Genomic DNA, 16,344 nt, shown 5'->3' on the forward strand with positions numbered 1-16,344 from the left:
ATTACAAGGCTCTTTTGATCTTGACCAATTGGATTATCTTCCACTGAATACTCAGTCCCATTGAACTCCATAGTCATGCATAGTACCTTCATTTTACAGAGGTATGCAACTTCTTTCCAAGTTTAATTTAAAAATCTAATATACAGATTTTCTTTTCCTTTTTTAAATAGGTAGAAGAATAAATATTTCCAGCTTGGAAGAAGTGTGCAACTGTTTGTTTCAGACATTCAGGCTTAACCACTGACACATACATATGTAGCTCTACATTATTTCTCCACAAAGGCTGCTGCTGCCATGGGTGACCTCATGTTTCCTCTTGCTGAAGTAGTGAATTCCTCTATTTCAGCATTCAGCTTGTTGATCACCCATTCCAATGCTTCGCGGCCCTGAAAACAACACACAAGCGCTTTATTAGGGAGACCAATAAAAGTTTTCTGACAAATCAAGGGAGTGAAGAAGTACTTGTAGAAGATGAAAAATTTGCAACATTCATGTTGTGTTTTTCAACAAATCCAACAATTGTGAAGAGATAAGAATGTAAGCAAAATTTTCATCTGATCCAGAGCCACAAGGGAAAAAATGTCTATCCTGATCTGCTGACACTGTATCCCTACAAATTCAACAGTTCAGACTGTGGGCAGACATGTAATTTCCAGAAATATTAAATACTGCCTTGTTAGTTAAATCTAAACATGACTGGCTGTGTTTTTAGTCTGGGCTGCATTTTGTAGAATTTAGTGCACACAATAGTTTGATATGTTTAGGAAGCTTTTAAACAAAGATTTGTTTTTTGTTCAAATAACAATTTATAAAATGTCTTGAGATGAAGCCACTGATTATCTAAGCATATTTTCTTGCCATTTAGTAGAGGAAAAATAGCATAAGGGGAGGGGCGGTGGCTCAGTGGTAGAACATCTGATTGGCATGCAGAAGGTCCCAGGTTCAACCCCTGGCATCTTCAGTTAAAGGGACTAGGCAGATAGGTGATGTGAAAGACTCCTGCCTGAGACCATGAAGAGCTGCTGCCAGTCTGAGTAGACAATACTGACTTTGATGGACCAAGCGTCTGATTCAGTATAAGGCTGCTTCATGTGTGTTCATGTGTGTGCTCTTCTAGACATAGAAGAGGTATGGTCCTTGCCTAAAAACCTTACAGTATATTGGGACAAACAAAGTGTGGGGTGAATAGTGATGACAGGTACTGACAAATTAGGAAAAAATGGGTGAAATAGGTAATTTTTTGCCATCAAGTCACAGCTGACTTAAGGCGACCCCGTAGGTTTTCAAGGCAGGAGACGTTCAGAGGTGGTTTGCCATTGCCTGCCTCTGTGCCACAACCCTGGTATTTCTTGGAGGTCTCCCATCCAAATACTAGCCAGGGCCAACCCTACTTAGCTTCTGAGATCTGATGAGATAGGGCTAGCCTGGGGCTATCCAGGTCAGGGTGAAATAGGTAATAGGTCTATATTATAACAAAATGGTTCAGGAAGGTGCTTGTATAAAAGGGAAGGGGACTGTGAATTATACCCGTGTGCATAATATGTATTATCTGTTTGCCGTATTATCCTACTGCGATTTGTTTTTGTTTACGTAATACCATTTTCTGCACTATTCAACGAATCATGTCTAATACTCTAAGCTTTAGCAGTACAAAAGAGCAAGAGTCCAGCAGCACTTTGTGTGTGTGTGTTAAGTGCCATCAAGTCGCTTCCGACTCATGGCAACCCTATGAAAGTCCTCCAAAATGTCCTATCTTTGACCGCCTTGCTCAGATCTTGCAAATTGAAGGCTGTGGCTTCCTTAGTGAGTCATTCCATCTCTTGTTGGATCTTCCTCTTTTCCTGCTGCCCTCAACTTTTCCTAGCATGACTGTCTTTTCCAGTGACTCTTGTCTCATGACGTGACCAAAATACAATAGCCTCAGTTTAGTCATTTTCGCTTCTAGGGTCAGTTCAGGCTTGATTTGATCTAGAACCCACTGATTTGTTTTTTTTGGCAGTCCACGGAATCCGTAACACTCTCCAACACATTTCAAAGGAATCTATTTTCTTCCTGTCAGCTTTCTTCACTGTCCAGCTTTCACACCCATACATAGTAATAGGGAATACGATGGCATGAATTAATCTAGTCTTGGTGGCCAGTGACACATCCTTACACTTCAAAATCTTTTCTAGCTCCTTCATGGCTGCCCTTCCTAGTCTCAATCTCCTTCTGATTTCTTGGCTGCAGTCTCCCTTTTGGTTGAGGGTGGAGCGAAGGAATAGAAAGTCTTCAACAATTTCAATTTCCTCATTGTCAACCTTAAAGTTGTGTAATTCTCCTGTAGTCATTACTTTAGTTTTTTTTTAGTTTTAGTTTTTATTTAATTGGTGGGGTACAAAAAGGAAAAAAAGGGGGGGGGTAAAACGTTGAATATATAAAAACAATATAGCAGTTTTCGTTAGAAGATAAACTCAGTCAAATACAGCCAATGTATTAATCAAATACAGTACCCTGTGTTTAAATATAAAATGATTATAGAAATGTAAATTACTTTTGTTTTCTTGATGCTCAGCTGTAGTCCTGCTTTGGCACTTTCTCTTTTAACTTTCAGCAGTCGTTGTTTCAAATCTTCACTATTTTCTGCCAATAATGTAGTGTCATCAGCATATCTCAAATTATTAATGTTCCTCCCTCCAAGTAGCACCTTAAAGACTAACAAAATTTCTGGCAGGGTGTGAGCTTTCGTGGGTCACAGCTCACTTCTTCAGCTCTCTTCTTCAGATTCTTCAGGTATCTGAAAAAGTGAGCTGTGACTCATGAAAGCTCATTCCCTGAGACAAATTTTGTTAGTCTTCAAGGCGCTACTGGACTCTTGCTCTTTTCTACTGCTACAGACAGACTAACACAGCTACCCATCGTGATCTAACTCTAAACTTTATTAGAGATTGCTGTAATCCAAGTCCGACTACATTGCTCATTAGGTATCTCATCCTATAGACCAGTGATGGCGAACCTTTTAGAGACCGAGTGCCCAAACTGCAACCCAAAACCCACTTATTTATCGCAAAGTGCCAACATGGCAATTTAGCCTGAATACTGAGGTTTTAGTTTAGGGGAAAAAACTCATACATTAACATCCCCACTTCATCCCATGCTAGTGGAGTCACTCTGCACAGGATCGCACGGCCGGACGGTCTCTGGGGGGGCGCGCCCCTCACCTTATAGAGCGCTTAGTGCAGGTACAGGTAAGGGGTGCGTCGCTGGAAGTCGTGCAGGATCTCGGCCGGCGGGTAGCAGAGGTGGAAGACTGGCAGGCCGCGCTTGCAGCACCGCAGGCAGGCGTGGCACCGAGGCCTGGCTCTCCAAAGGCCGGCTCCCCCGGCGCCCTCCTGGTGGCAGTGCGCCTCACTGTTGCGCAGCAGGCGGTGGAGGCGCAGGCTGGCCTCCAGGGCGCAGACGCTCTCCTTCCAGCCCTCGCCCTGCTCCAGCGTGTAGGCATGCTGCAGGGGCAGCAGCTCGGCCGCCGGGAAGCCACAGAAGCTGTACTTTTCGTACTGTGCGCCAGCCAGGGCGGCCAGCAGCAGCGGCAGCCTCCGGCTTCGCTGCTCCATGCCCGCCCTGCCGCCACCTGCCGCTGCTCCAGAGCCGCTCGGAGGCTCTGGGAAGCAGGGGGGAAAGGAAGGCGGGAGTCAGGCCCAGGCGGATCCTGCAGGGTGTTAGCGCGGCCGGCAGGCGAGGGGAGGGACCAAATGGCCAAAACGCATGGGAGGTTTTGCCTTGGATTTGCAACTCTCTAGATGTGCTGCGGCGACAGCGCGCGTGCCCACAGAGAGGGCTCAGCGTGCCCCCTCTGGCACACATGCCATAGGTTCGCCACCACTGCTATAGACTGTAGTGACCTATGCTGCGTGATCCCCCTTGAGCTAGTGAGAAAGTTAGGCTATAAATAATAAAGTTAAGTTGCTCAGCACTGACTAGAATTAAGATTGGCACTTTTCCTCAAGGGGGCTTTAGACTTCTGATTCTTGAGAAGCAGCCATCCACATCACATGACAAATCTTTGAAAACAGAGGACATACCATATACAATATACATTCTAGCAGAGGGGATGACTTCAGCAAGACTATGACATAAGTGAAATGTGAATGGAAGCCCTTCAAATTTTAATTAACCATGTGACTATGTCATCTCAGTATTAAATGCTGGGTCCAAGTGCTCATCTCACCAAGGCAAGTAAAAAAAGCATACTGCCCTGCTTACACAATTTAATACCAGAAAGCCAGCTGGCTATACATACTTTTTTAGCGTTAGACGATATAGTGTTTTCCATTAGTCCTTCTAGGTAACTGCTGACACTGACCCCTTTCACACAGATTGTTGCCTCTTGAGTCAAAATGGTTCTGAGAGAAAAAAAGAAAAGGACAATAATTTGTGGTTTTGCTGACTCTTTTCACGAGCTATAATAGGAAGCTACTTTTCTCTATTAGCACAGTTTCACTACAAAAGACATGGAATACTCAACTAGAATCTCCTATACATTTGTTTTAGAACTAGAATACAGAAATGGCCACTCCTGAAGCTTCTCTTTTTTTTCATACAGTCTATCATCCACTCCTGGCAAAGGAATTAGTCAAGAGTGGGCATTAGTCAAGGGAGATCTTCTGTCGGACACCCCCTCTGCACATTGTTCAGATGCTTTCCAAGGGAAAAAAACTGGTTGCGTACTGCAGCATATCCTACTAATAAAGCATTGCTATGAGATCAACTCACTGGCTACTATCAACCTGGAGAGGCAAATACTTCTGCTAGGGCATAGCAAGTGGAAGTAAAACAACAGAGATTTATTTTAGAATCCTAGAGTGAAAGACCATGCTATGCCAAAAGGGATGATGAAGTTCTACTTTGCCTTGATGCCAGAGGGACCTGAAGCAGCAGTTTTATTGTTTGTATTGAAGTGAGAAGTATGTCAGTACTTTGCGTTACTTTCCTGGTTACACTCTGTACAACTTTAACTGCTTTACGGCGCATTTGTCCTTCACTCCTTTCTATGGTTCTGGTAAGAACTACCCAGTTACACTCTGCTTTTAAAAGTTTAATTGACTCATGCTGAAAACTTTCAGGGCTGTGAAACTGCACGATCGATCAAGAGAAAGCTGCTAAGGCATTGGAAATGAGACTCCCTTAGGTACAAGGAAGGCAACAAAGGAAGTAGGGAAACAGGCAAGCAAATCCACAAGGCCACAAACAACTCCTCCCCTATGCAATATTTATTTTCAATCCACCCTTCCTCCAAGGATCTCTATGCAACAAACATTGTTCCCATCTCTATTTCCAGAACAACCACGTTAGGTTAGGTGAGTGACGGCCCAAGAGCATACAGAAAGCTTCACTGCTTTCATGTCTCAAATCTCTCAGCACTACCGCATCTGTTTGCTCACTCACCCCAACAATGCTAATATGCTATTCCCTAAATCAGTAGTGGCCAACCTTTCCAGACGCCATGGCCCAAGTTCTACTGAAGCAAGAAAGAATCTCTCTTGTGCATACTACAGTTCATAGCTAGTCTTCAAGGCCCAGGTTGGTTTCTGCCTCTAGTTTACAGAGCAGGGGAGCATGTGGCTGTGTAACAAGGAAGAGACAGGCAGGACTATGGACTGATTCTATGCCAGAGCCATGACAGTATACTCTCCTGTTTAGGACTGCTGTAAAGACCACCCATCCACCAGATAAATATGCAAAGTTTCTACCAACTCTTTTTTTGTAGTAATGTCAGCTAAGATGCTTCTGTGACTGGGTATCCAAGAGGCGCGCAGAGTCCATCATCATCAAAAACCTAATAAACACATTCAGCTCAGACAGTATTCAAAGCAAGCAGCTATCTTTGCAGCCAAGGCTAAAACTGACGGGAAGCAGGGCAGGAAGAAATGTTTTATCCCATCTTTTGATGGAACAGGAGATAAATATTTTAAACAGTAGAAAATTGAGTTAAATACATTCTGAACAATGCTAAATAAATAACAAATACTTACTTTTCCGGTTCTTGAGGATGTGGTTTATAGATTAGCCTCTCATCCACTGACACCAGATTTGTAAATGAAATCTATAAGAGATTAATTTTTTTGCATTATCTTCCTATCAAAAAATGAAATTTAACAAGAAAAAAAAAACTTAAGGCACTACGAGATCTGAAGCCACTACAACAGGGGTGTTTAACTGAGATTAGTTTCCCATGTAGACATGGCACTTCCTTAAGGTTCTGGTACATTCAGTGTAGCAAGTTTCCAATGCAGATCTTTCAGATCTAGTTTGCCTCATCTCCTCCACCATGGGAGCTCAGAGTGCCAGATTCACAAAAGACTGCATGCTGACACTGCACAGAGTAAGCTAATCAGCACAATAAGCACACACAAAAAACTTCCAAAGAAAGCAGCACACTGTCTATGTCATGAAAAAAGTCTCCCACTCAGACAGCTACTGAACAAGAGATGGCAACATAGTTCTAAAAGGCACATACTATTTTTTTACCTGCTGAAATTAAAAGCTACAAACTTGTCAAAGTATTAATTTCATCAGATTTTAAATAGGTAAACGGAAGTAACAAATGTAATCAGCTTTTTCAATACTTACGTTACTAGAGTTGAGCTCCATTACTTTCTTCATTGGATCAACTACGGAGTGTTCTTCTATATACGTTTTTGTTCTACAGGCACCAATAAGCTAGAAGAACACACAATATTACATACTGTTGGACTACTGTAAATATAACAGGCTAACCTTAGCATTAGTTCCAGTCATGAACAGATTATGCCCCATGAATGGCTCTATACATTCCATGATCAGTGGTTTCAAGAAGTACAACTGTTGAATACAGTCAGATCTCATGAGATGGGCTACGACTGATGAGATGGATGACAGACATTTGTCACCTGCATTCCTATAAAGGATCTGTTCTGTAACTGAAAACTGTTATGCTGAAAAGGCCGAATCATTGAACTGTTTGATTAGCCATCACCGTTACCTCCGTGCACTCCTCTTCCCTGCTATCAACTGGTTGTTAGGCACAGATGATGCCTGTTTCTGGATAGCCTACAGCCCAGCCTACTGACAGGCTTGCATGTCCCTATGATCCAAAGAAGTATAAATAGCTCTCTATAAAGCTATTGTTTTGCTATAACCTTCTTGAGAATGGTAGAAAATCCAGAGAAAGCCAAATAAAGTCATAGTAATAGGTACAAAACTCACCTGAGTTCATCACCCATTTCAAACAAGATTAAATATACACTTCATTATATCACATTTATTAAAATCAAGGCCACATGCATGTAATTTCAAAGAATGTTGTTTGGATTTCTGTTTTGAGTCTTAATAGAACACTTACCAATTTTACAATTGATGGCATCCCCCATTCTGTACTGAGCAATCTGTGACTGTGCAACTTTCCATTGGGATCTACGTGCCTGTCTAGAACATCAACTCCAACCACACTGGGGTTCATGGGGTTTGGATATTTCTGCATAGCAGCAGTGGTGACTGTCTCCCAGGGATGACTGTTAAGGAGAAACAAACGAAAACCAAATAACTAGTTGGCAATTTATTATATGGCTCAGAAACCAAGTCTGTACATAATCTTTGATTCAACAAAGAACCTGATTAAATCGATTCAATGTAAAAGAGGTTGGTCTAGGGACATTCAAATTCCCACTTGGCTATGATGCTAACTGGGTGACCTTGGGTCAGCTACTGTCTTTCAGTCTAACCTATCAATCAAGGGTTGTCTTTTTTACAGAACAAATGGGGGGGGGGAGAAAAAGAAAGCATGTCCTCTGCACTGAGCTTCCTGAAAGGCAAGATAAAATTATGAGAAATATATAAAGCAAAAAATGCATTTAATTGAACTGCAACTGAAAAAACACACACATTGTGAACTGTGCCACATTCACAATAGGAAAACGAAAAGCCTAACTAGCCCTCAACAAATTTGCCACAAAAGAGGACAAAAGAAGTGAGATAAGTATCTGAAATATACATACAGCTGAATGTATTCTGTGCAGGCATTTAAGGGACCTGACAAACTGTTCAGGTAAGGAAAGGCCATTATACAGAGAAAGGTTTTTGGCTGGCCAGCTAGCTGTGGCTCCTCAGCCTTCAAATAACCCACTCTGGGAAAACCAAACACGGCCAAGACATGTGGGTACTGGATGTCTACAGTAATTTTAATTCACAAACAGTCTGAAGCTGTGGTTTCATAATGAGGAAAAATCCAACAAAACTGCAGTGTGATAATAGCTTGCAATTGCAGCAGAATGTAAAAAGCAAATGCTTTGAGTATCAACTGCTAGAACATTGCATAGATGAACACACGTGGCCTGCACAGAGCAAACAGAAAAGGCAGATTCTTCATTGCCTGCGAGGTGTAACATAGCACATTTTTCTTGAGACACCAAACAATAAAAACCATACCAAAAACACAAAGCAGGCTTAGACATTACAGTCCTCAAGGACATGGCTGACTACATCAACATAGTAACAGCAGAGTACAAGGAGAAACATAATTCCCCAAGACACTTGCTTCTCTTGGGACACCTGAGAAAGATGATGTTTAGCCAGGGATAACTCGCACTTAAAAGAAATAACCCTCAGGTTGTACATGTAAAAATATTGTGGGGCAGGGGGGAGAAATCTATCAAATACGAAAAAATGTAAGCATTTTTTGTTTTTAGTCCTCGCTCGCAAAAGCCCTGCATATTTTGAGCTTATGCAACGTCTTTCACAAATATTCTTTCTTTGAGCAGGAGGGAGAAGGAATGTTCCCCATCAACTTTGATGATACAAAAATGACTCAATGATATCCAGACCCTGACAATAGCTTCTGACCCACCCAATTCCTATTTGTACCCGACAAAGGGAACCTTAACTCACAAAAGTTTATATCCTGGGAAATTTTGTTGGTCTTTAAAGTGCTACTGGCTGCGAATGTTTGTTCTACCCAATTTACAACCCTCACAGCTGACAAAATAAATTTAAAAAGAGAGATCTGCCTGGGCCAGTCAGCAGGGGTCACCTAGGTAGATAAAACAGAAGACTAATGTCATCTTAAAAACTAACAATATTTACTTCAATATGAGCTTTAGTGAGTCACAACTCATTTTCACCCAGGAAGCCAAGTAGTCAGAAATAACTGGATGGGCAGCATGCATGTATGTAAAGTGTAATCTCACCCAAGGTCATACAATCCAATCTCAGGCACTTACCTTTTTGTTAAGTGTGACAGAGTTTATTTAATACATTTTTATCTCATATTTCCTCCAAGAACTTCAAAGAAACTCACATGGCCTCTCTCTCCTCTGCACTTCCATTTTTCCCTCACAAGAGTCTTGTAATATAGGTTAGGTTAACTGGCCCAAGGTCACCTCCATAGCATGGCTCAACTACCACCTCCACTCATATACATTTTTTCCACATACTCTAAGATGGTCCAAGGAGATTTAGCTTTGGAAACCCACATTGTGACAAGTACATTTAATAGGGACTTGAGCAAAGACCTTCTCCGCTGCCAACCTCAAAATATGGAATCCCTCCCCCATGGGAGATTTGTTTTGCTCCCTCATTACAGCCATCAATCCAAAACTTTAATCTTCCAAGGGGGCCTCACAGATTACATTTTATTCCTTTTTTAACCATATCTATTTAACTACAGTTGCCTTATTATGATGATAGCTGCCTATCTCATGCATTTTTATGCCCCCCTTCCTTCCCAGTGTGGTGTGGTGGTTTGGAGAGATGGACTCCGATCTGGAGAACCGGGTTTGAATCCCCAGTCCTCCACATGAGCAGCAGAGGCTAATCTGGAGAACTGGATTTGTTTCCCCACTCCTACACACGAAGCCAGCTGGGTGACCTTGGGCTAGTCACAGCACTCTCAGCACCACCTACCTCACAGGGTGTCTGTTGTGGGGAGGGGAAGGTGATTGTAAGCTGGTTTGAGTCTTCCTTAAGTGGTGGAGAAAATTGGCATATAAAAACCAACTCTTCTTCTTCCTCTTCAAGGAATTCAAGGTGGCAAACATAGTTTCCCTCTCCCCCCCCCTCTGATCCTCACTACAGCCTTGTGAAGTAGGTCAGGCTGAGAGAAAGTGACCCAAGGTCATCCCTTACACAATGGGCATTTAAGCCCAGATCCTAGTCTGACACTGTTCATGGGATTTTTTTTTTTTTTAAAAGCAATTTTTAAAAAGATATTTTTTTTGCCTGAGCTACCTTGGGAAGGGGAACGCCCAGCACGGGAAAACACCCAACAGATTGCACAACATTTCACAATGCATAAGTGAACTGGGGGCTCCTTAGTCCAAATTCCTGCTATAACCAAACCAAGGAAAGAGAGACCAGGATCATCCCACAAACCCGCTGCATGTACACTGGGTGAGGTTAAAGGCTGGCTCGGAGCAGCGGCTGCCAACCTTTTCCCACTTGCATACCCCTTGGCAGCCCACGGGCATAAATTACGCCCCTAGTATTACCAAAATGTTTGCAACTGATACAGATTAATACAGTGGCTACTATTTCAAAGGCCTCTTCCCACCATTATTCATTCCCCCCCCCGCGTACCCCTGGTTCGCACCCCTGGGGGGGGGACACGTGTTCAGGATCACTGGCTTGGAGGATGAGGGATACCAAGGAGGCGCAACCGGAAGAGAAACCGGCTCTTCTCAGTCGCTACGGCCGAACAAGAGATGCTGGGGGGGGGGGCAACAGAAAAATTGAATACCCTCCCCCCCTTTCTCCTCACGGCCCTCCTGCTCATCGCCCATTTCCCCCCCCCCTCCCACCCCACTTACTCAAAGGTGTGCTCGGAGGTCCAGATCTTCATTCTGGACCGTGGGAGACGTCAACGACGCCGGCCGGGCTCTTCCTATTCCCCGCCGGTCCCTCCCCCTCACCGAGCCAAACGGAACTGAGGCGGCGAGGGAGGGAAGGGGCGGGGCGTTGCGTGGGAGACGGTTTTCCGTCAACGCGCCTGCGCGCGGGGCTAACGGCCGGAGAAGAGGCGGTGGGCGGGCTTAAGCGCCGGGGGAGACCGCTTATAGGGCGGCGCCAGAGTCACCGCCTCGGGTGACGTCAGAACGGAAATGTAACGGCAAGCTCTCCTCCTCCCCCCCCCCGCCCATAGTTAGCGGTGCGCGCTCTGCTGTTGTAGTGCGCATGCGGCATTTTAACTTTGCTTATTGGGTTGCCTACATACGACGCATATTTTTGATGAATATATTTTAGCAAGGCCATTTATGCAAAAAAAGAAAAAGAAAAAAGCATTAAAAACCCACAGCTGTGCCACAGCTGTTTGTTATAAGTCCCGTGTCTGGAACAGGTAGCAAGGACATTCAAGGTGGTTTTCAACATATGCAATAGATAACAGCAACAGCACTATTAAACCACAAAAACCATAGTTTTGCATTTTGTTTTAGATTAGAAACTGTTTGGGTGTGTGTGTGGATGAAAGATACCATGCTATTTTACAAAATGCCAACTTACAGATAGCATTTTTTGGCATGAATGGCCTTGCTAGAATATATTCATCCAAAATATGCGTTGTATGCAACCCAATATGCACGTTAACGTGTTTTGTTTTTGTTTTTTTGGGAGGGTGGTTTAAATTCGTGCGGAGACGTTTGGGCCGACGCATGCGCAGTCTCATATGGCGGCTATTGGCAGCGAGGATGGGCTGTTGAGCAGGGAGGGCGCCCCCGCTAGGTTTCCAAGCAGAATGGTTAGGGTTGCCAACCTCCAGGTACTAGCTGGAGATCTCCTGCTGTTACAACTGATTTCCAGCCGGTAGACATCAGTCCCCCTGGAGAAAATGGCCGCTTTGGCCATTGGACTCTATGGCACTGAAGTCCCTCTCCAAACCCCACCATTCTCAGGCTCCGCCCCAAAAATCTCCAGGTATTCCCAACCCGGTCTGGCTAAAAAGTCTTATCACAACAGTTCTTTAGAAGGTCGGGGAAGAAAGAACCTCGCGGCCCTGAATTCACACGTGCATCGTGCCAAGGGCAGGAGAGTTGAAGGGTAGGCTTACCAACCTCCACGTAGTGGCTGGAGATCTCCCAGCTATTACTGTAATGCCTGAAATCATTATATGCTATGGGAAATGTATTGAAAATGTATTCTTTGATTTGAAATATATTCTTTGTATTCAATAAAGTATATCTGCACTTCTAAACATGCCAAACTCAGCATAAAAGAGTTGGCATCTATTATAAAGTCACACCAAGCACCTATAGATGTTAGCAGGCCACAAACCTAAAGAGGCCACGTTTTACCCTCTAGTTAGAAGTTAATTAGAGAAGCTATAGACGATCTTAGTATGCTCTCATAAGCTGGTTTTCCATAGATATGAACCTGCTAGAAACCCTCGTAGTTAGCCTTGGCAGCTGCCAGGGTCCAAGATAAGAAGAACTGCAGTAACTTAGGATCAAACAGAGCAGCACCTGACACTGTAGGGTCCTCTTGCTCATTAGTGAGCATGAGATCATCCCTTTCTCTGTAACCGCCTTCAATTCGGTAATAGGTTATGCTAATTTGGGGGTCCCGAGTATTGGGCATTTGGGTCCGTACGTGTGTATTACGCCTCTGTAACCACCCATTATCGAAGTCTATATCCATGGTTCTTGTAGGTTATCCGGGCTGTGTAACCGTGGTCTTGGAATTTTCTTTCCTGACGTTTCGCCAGCAACTGTGGCAGGCATCTTCAGAGTAGTAACACTGAAGGACAGTGTTACTACTCTGAAGATGCCTGCCACAGTTGCTGGCGAAACGTCAGGAAAGAAAATTCCAAGACCACAGTTACACAGCCCGGATAACCTACAAGAACCAATGAACTCTGACCGTGAAAGCCTTCAACAATATTTTCTATATCCATGCTTGCAATCCTTTGATGTGTGTGTGTGAATTGTCCTGCGCATTTGGGCAATTTTCACCCAGTGTGTATAGTGGGCCTAATAAACAAACTGCTTTGAACTATCAACCTCCTACTGTGTTATTGTCATTGGGAATTAATACAATAATACAGCCATATCATTACAACTGATCTCCAGGTGATAGAGATCCATTCACCTGGAGAAAATGGTCGCTTTGAGCGTTGGACTCTATGGCTCTGAAGTCCCACCTCTCTCCAAACCCCGCCCTTCTCCGGCTCCACCCCCAAAATCTCCAGGTATTTCCCAATCCGGAGCTGGCAACCCTATTGAAGGGTTATGGTAAATCAATTTCATGTACTTCCCTCAGTGGATTCCTAAGCCTCTATTATTATTAGAGTCGAGTCCAGCAGCACCTTCGACACCAACAAGTGTTTCAGGGCATAAGCTTTCAGGAGTCAAAGCTCCCTTGGTCAGATACAAGTGGGAAAGGAGCTTTGACTCTCGAAAATTCACATCCCGAAACTCTTGCTGGTCTCGAAGGTGCAACCGGGCTCGAATCTAACAGGTCTACTGCAGAACAACACAGCTCCCCACTGAACCAATTGTAATTAGCTTCATTTATAGTCCTCCTTTCTCACTGGGACTCAAGGTGGATTACAAATATAAGTACCACCATGTTTATTCGAATGTTAGATGACCCCCCCTTAAAATGTTATATGTAAAAATATTTTTATTATTGGATATAACTCATATGTTAATATTAAATGCCCCCTTTTGATGGCACACCTGTGAAAAACCTAGTCCTACATTTTAGTAAATACTATATGAACACACATTCAGAACTGCTTGTTTTTCTGCAGCTACAACTGCCTTTGTACGAGATGTGTTTTTCACAGGGGCAGACCAATGGTGGGAGAAAGGCCAAAAAAGCGCTTGATAAACTTGGTCTAACAGACTTCCATATGGACTAGAGCAATGTTCTTTGGCCTTTTGAGATTTCCCTCCTGTGGGCTGCAAGCATAGAATCAGAGTTGGAAGGGACCACCAGGGTCATCTAGTCAAACCCCCTGCACAATGCAGGAAATTCACAACAATCTCCCCCCCCCCCAACAGCCCCAGTGACCCCTACTCCATGCCCAGAAGATGCCCAAGATGCCCTCCCTCTCATGATCTGCTAAGGTCATAGAATCAGCAATGCTGACAGATGGCCATCTGGCGTATTTTTAAAAACCTCCAGGGAAGGAGAGCTTACCACCTCCTGAGGAAGCCTGTGACAGGAAAGCCCATGATAGTAGTGTCATACGACCTCACCCGGGTTATGACGTCACCAGTGCCAAGGCCAGGACCATGGACAGCAGAGTGTAGTGAGGAACCCTCTCCACCACTGAGTGATTTCTTAGTATCCTGATGCTCTTCTTGGCATGCTTGCAAAGACAGGCAGGAGGCACAAGCCTTCTACACGGCAGCTCCCCCTCCAGTAGATCTGTAGGGGCTCAGAATCCAGTGTGTGTATGGGGGTGTGTCCGTGCAGTCCACCAGTTCTGAGCCCATAGACTACTTGTCTCATGGACATCCTCAGGTACATGAAGTAAGTATTGGTGACTGTTGGTATAGATTTACATACACAGAAAGGAAAAAAATTGCAAGACATGCTTTAGGGCAGTGATTCTCAACCTTTTTAACATAAAAGAATTCACTGCCCCCATGATAATAATTGTACTATTAGAGCCTTTTGATTTAGAAAATACAAATTAAAGAAAGATCAAAATGACAATCTTTCATGCACAGAGGGGTTCATGGACCCCTTGCAGTAACTCCATGGCCCCCCAGGGTTCCCTATCCCCTAGGATTGGAACCACTGTTTCAGGGAATTATTTTGAATTGGTTTGCTCACTGGATGAAGTTTGGACCTTACCCAGAATCAAGATTCACAAGTTCAACGTGGGCATCAACAAAACCACCCAGAAGCAAGCTATGAATTCCTTTAAAAACCAAGCAAATAATGACACCTCGGAGACCCGTGATCAGGATTTCCTCTGCATTGCTGCCTCTGGGTTTAATACTGCTGCCTTTTGAGCTCATTATCCACAACCCATGGTCACTGAGCAGAGTCATAGCTGCGGTCAGCATTCTCACCATCTTTCTCTGGCAAGCTTCACTGTTGTCTGAGAAGAAATATTTAAAAAATCTGGAATGAGCGCATGGGTATATGTATTTTCTGGTCAATGACCATATTAACAATAAAAGTAAAGAGCGCATGGGTAGGTGAATGTTGTTTCCTCCTGTCTTCCCAACTCTTTGTAGCAGTTGCTAAGAGCAGACACAATGCAACTAAGGCAGGGTGAGATAACAATGGGATTTTAGTACGCCATCTATTGTTGATTGCTGACTGGTTTTAAAAAGTATATGGGGATCTTATAGTACATATTTTGTTTCTTTGATTGTTGTTAGCCACCCTGAGCCCTGCTTGTGGGGGATATAAGTAGAAAATAAGTACACTGGCAAAACAATGCAATAATTAATATGCTTGATTTGCATCATATGCAAAATAGGCTGCCTGTATTTGGAGAAGAAAGTAGGAAGAAAGTAGATTCCTCTGAAATGTGGCATTGGAGGACAATGTTACGGATACTGTGGACTGCCAAAAAAATAAATCAGTGGGTTATAGATCAAATCAAACCTGAACTGACCCTAGAAGCTAAAATGACTAAACTGAGGCTGTCATACTTGGGTCACATAATGAGAAGACAAGAGTCACTGGAAAAGACAATCATGCTAGAAAAAGTTGAAGGCAGCAGGAAAAGAGGGAGACCCAACAAGAGATGGATTGACTCTATAAGGGAAGCCATGGCCTTCAATTTGCAAGATCTGAGCAAGGCTGTTAAGGATAGGATGTTTTGGAGGACATTGATTCATAGGGTTGCATTGAGTTGGAAGTGACTTGATGGCACTTAACACACACGCACGCACACACACTTGGAGAACTGGGATGTAGCAACCCTGTTATAGTTGCCATACTGCAGTGTTTCATGTGAAGTTTCTGGGTCTGCACTGTTTGCGGTTCTCTTACATTCATCAGACTCCACTCTTAAGGCTGCCAGTACCATCCTCTGCTTCCATTTAATGCCATCAGGCTTTCCACCAGGTACCACCCTAAGTCTCAGAGTCCAGTGCTCTGCCAAGCCTAGGCCTCATTCCACCACATGGGCAGCACAATAGAAAACAAGTATGCTCAGAAGACACCAAAGTCTTAAGTGATCAGAGGTTCCCCCTTACTCTTTGCTTCCTACGTTTGTCAGCGTGGATAAGGACTTGCCACTCGTTTCTGACATGGCATTCCAAGAATACTCCTCTTCCTCCAAACTCAAAGAAGCTGGAAAAGAGCTGATATGGATTCCATATCGTTAGTTTATTTACAAAAAAAAAAAAGAAGAAGGTTAAGACATTTACA

General features: G+C 43.7%; 1 protein-coding gene across 1 annotated transcript; it reads right to left on the reverse strand.

The window, feature by feature from the left end:
• Positions 1 to 45: 45 nt before the first annotated feature.
• PRELID3B (PRELI domain containing 3B) lies at positions 46 to 10,903 on the reverse strand. The gene is made up of 6 exons (XM_056867521.1): positions 10,818 to 10,903; positions 7,361 to 7,529; positions 6,610 to 6,699; positions 6,012 to 6,082; positions 4,280 to 4,382; positions 46 to 386 (listed from the first exon to the last, which is right to left on the reverse strand). The coding sequence occupies exons 1-6, from the start codon at positions 10,847 to 10,849 to the stop codon at positions 267 to 269; spliced, it is 585 nt and encodes a 194-aa protein (XP_056723499.1). The 5' UTR covers positions 10,850 to 10,903; the 3' UTR covers positions 46 to 266.
• Positions 10,904 to 16,344: the final 5,441 nt, after the last annotated feature.

This window comes from Euleptes europaea, chromosome 2, assembly GCF_029931775.1.
Source record: "Euleptes europaea isolate rEulEur1 chromosome 2, rEulEur1.hap1, whole genome shotgun sequence".
NCBI classification, from domain to species: Eukaryota; Metazoa; Chordata; class Lepidosauria; order Squamata; family Sphaerodactylidae; genus Euleptes; species Euleptes europaea.

Excerpts from the sequence above, each read along its gene's own strand:
- PRELID3B (XM_056867521.1), bottom strand. The coding sequence starts at position 10,849 with ATGAAGATCTGGACCTCCGAGCACACCTTTGA. Across the intron at positions 6,700-7,360 it reads TGCCATCAATTGTAAAATTG|CTTATTGGTGCCTGTAGAAC; the intron begins GTAAGTGTTCTA and ends GTGTTCTTCTAG. Across the intron at positions 6,083-6,609 it reads TGGAGCTCAACTCTAGTAAC|ATTTCATTTACAAATCTGGT; the intron begins GTAAGTATTGAA and ends AATCTCTTATAG.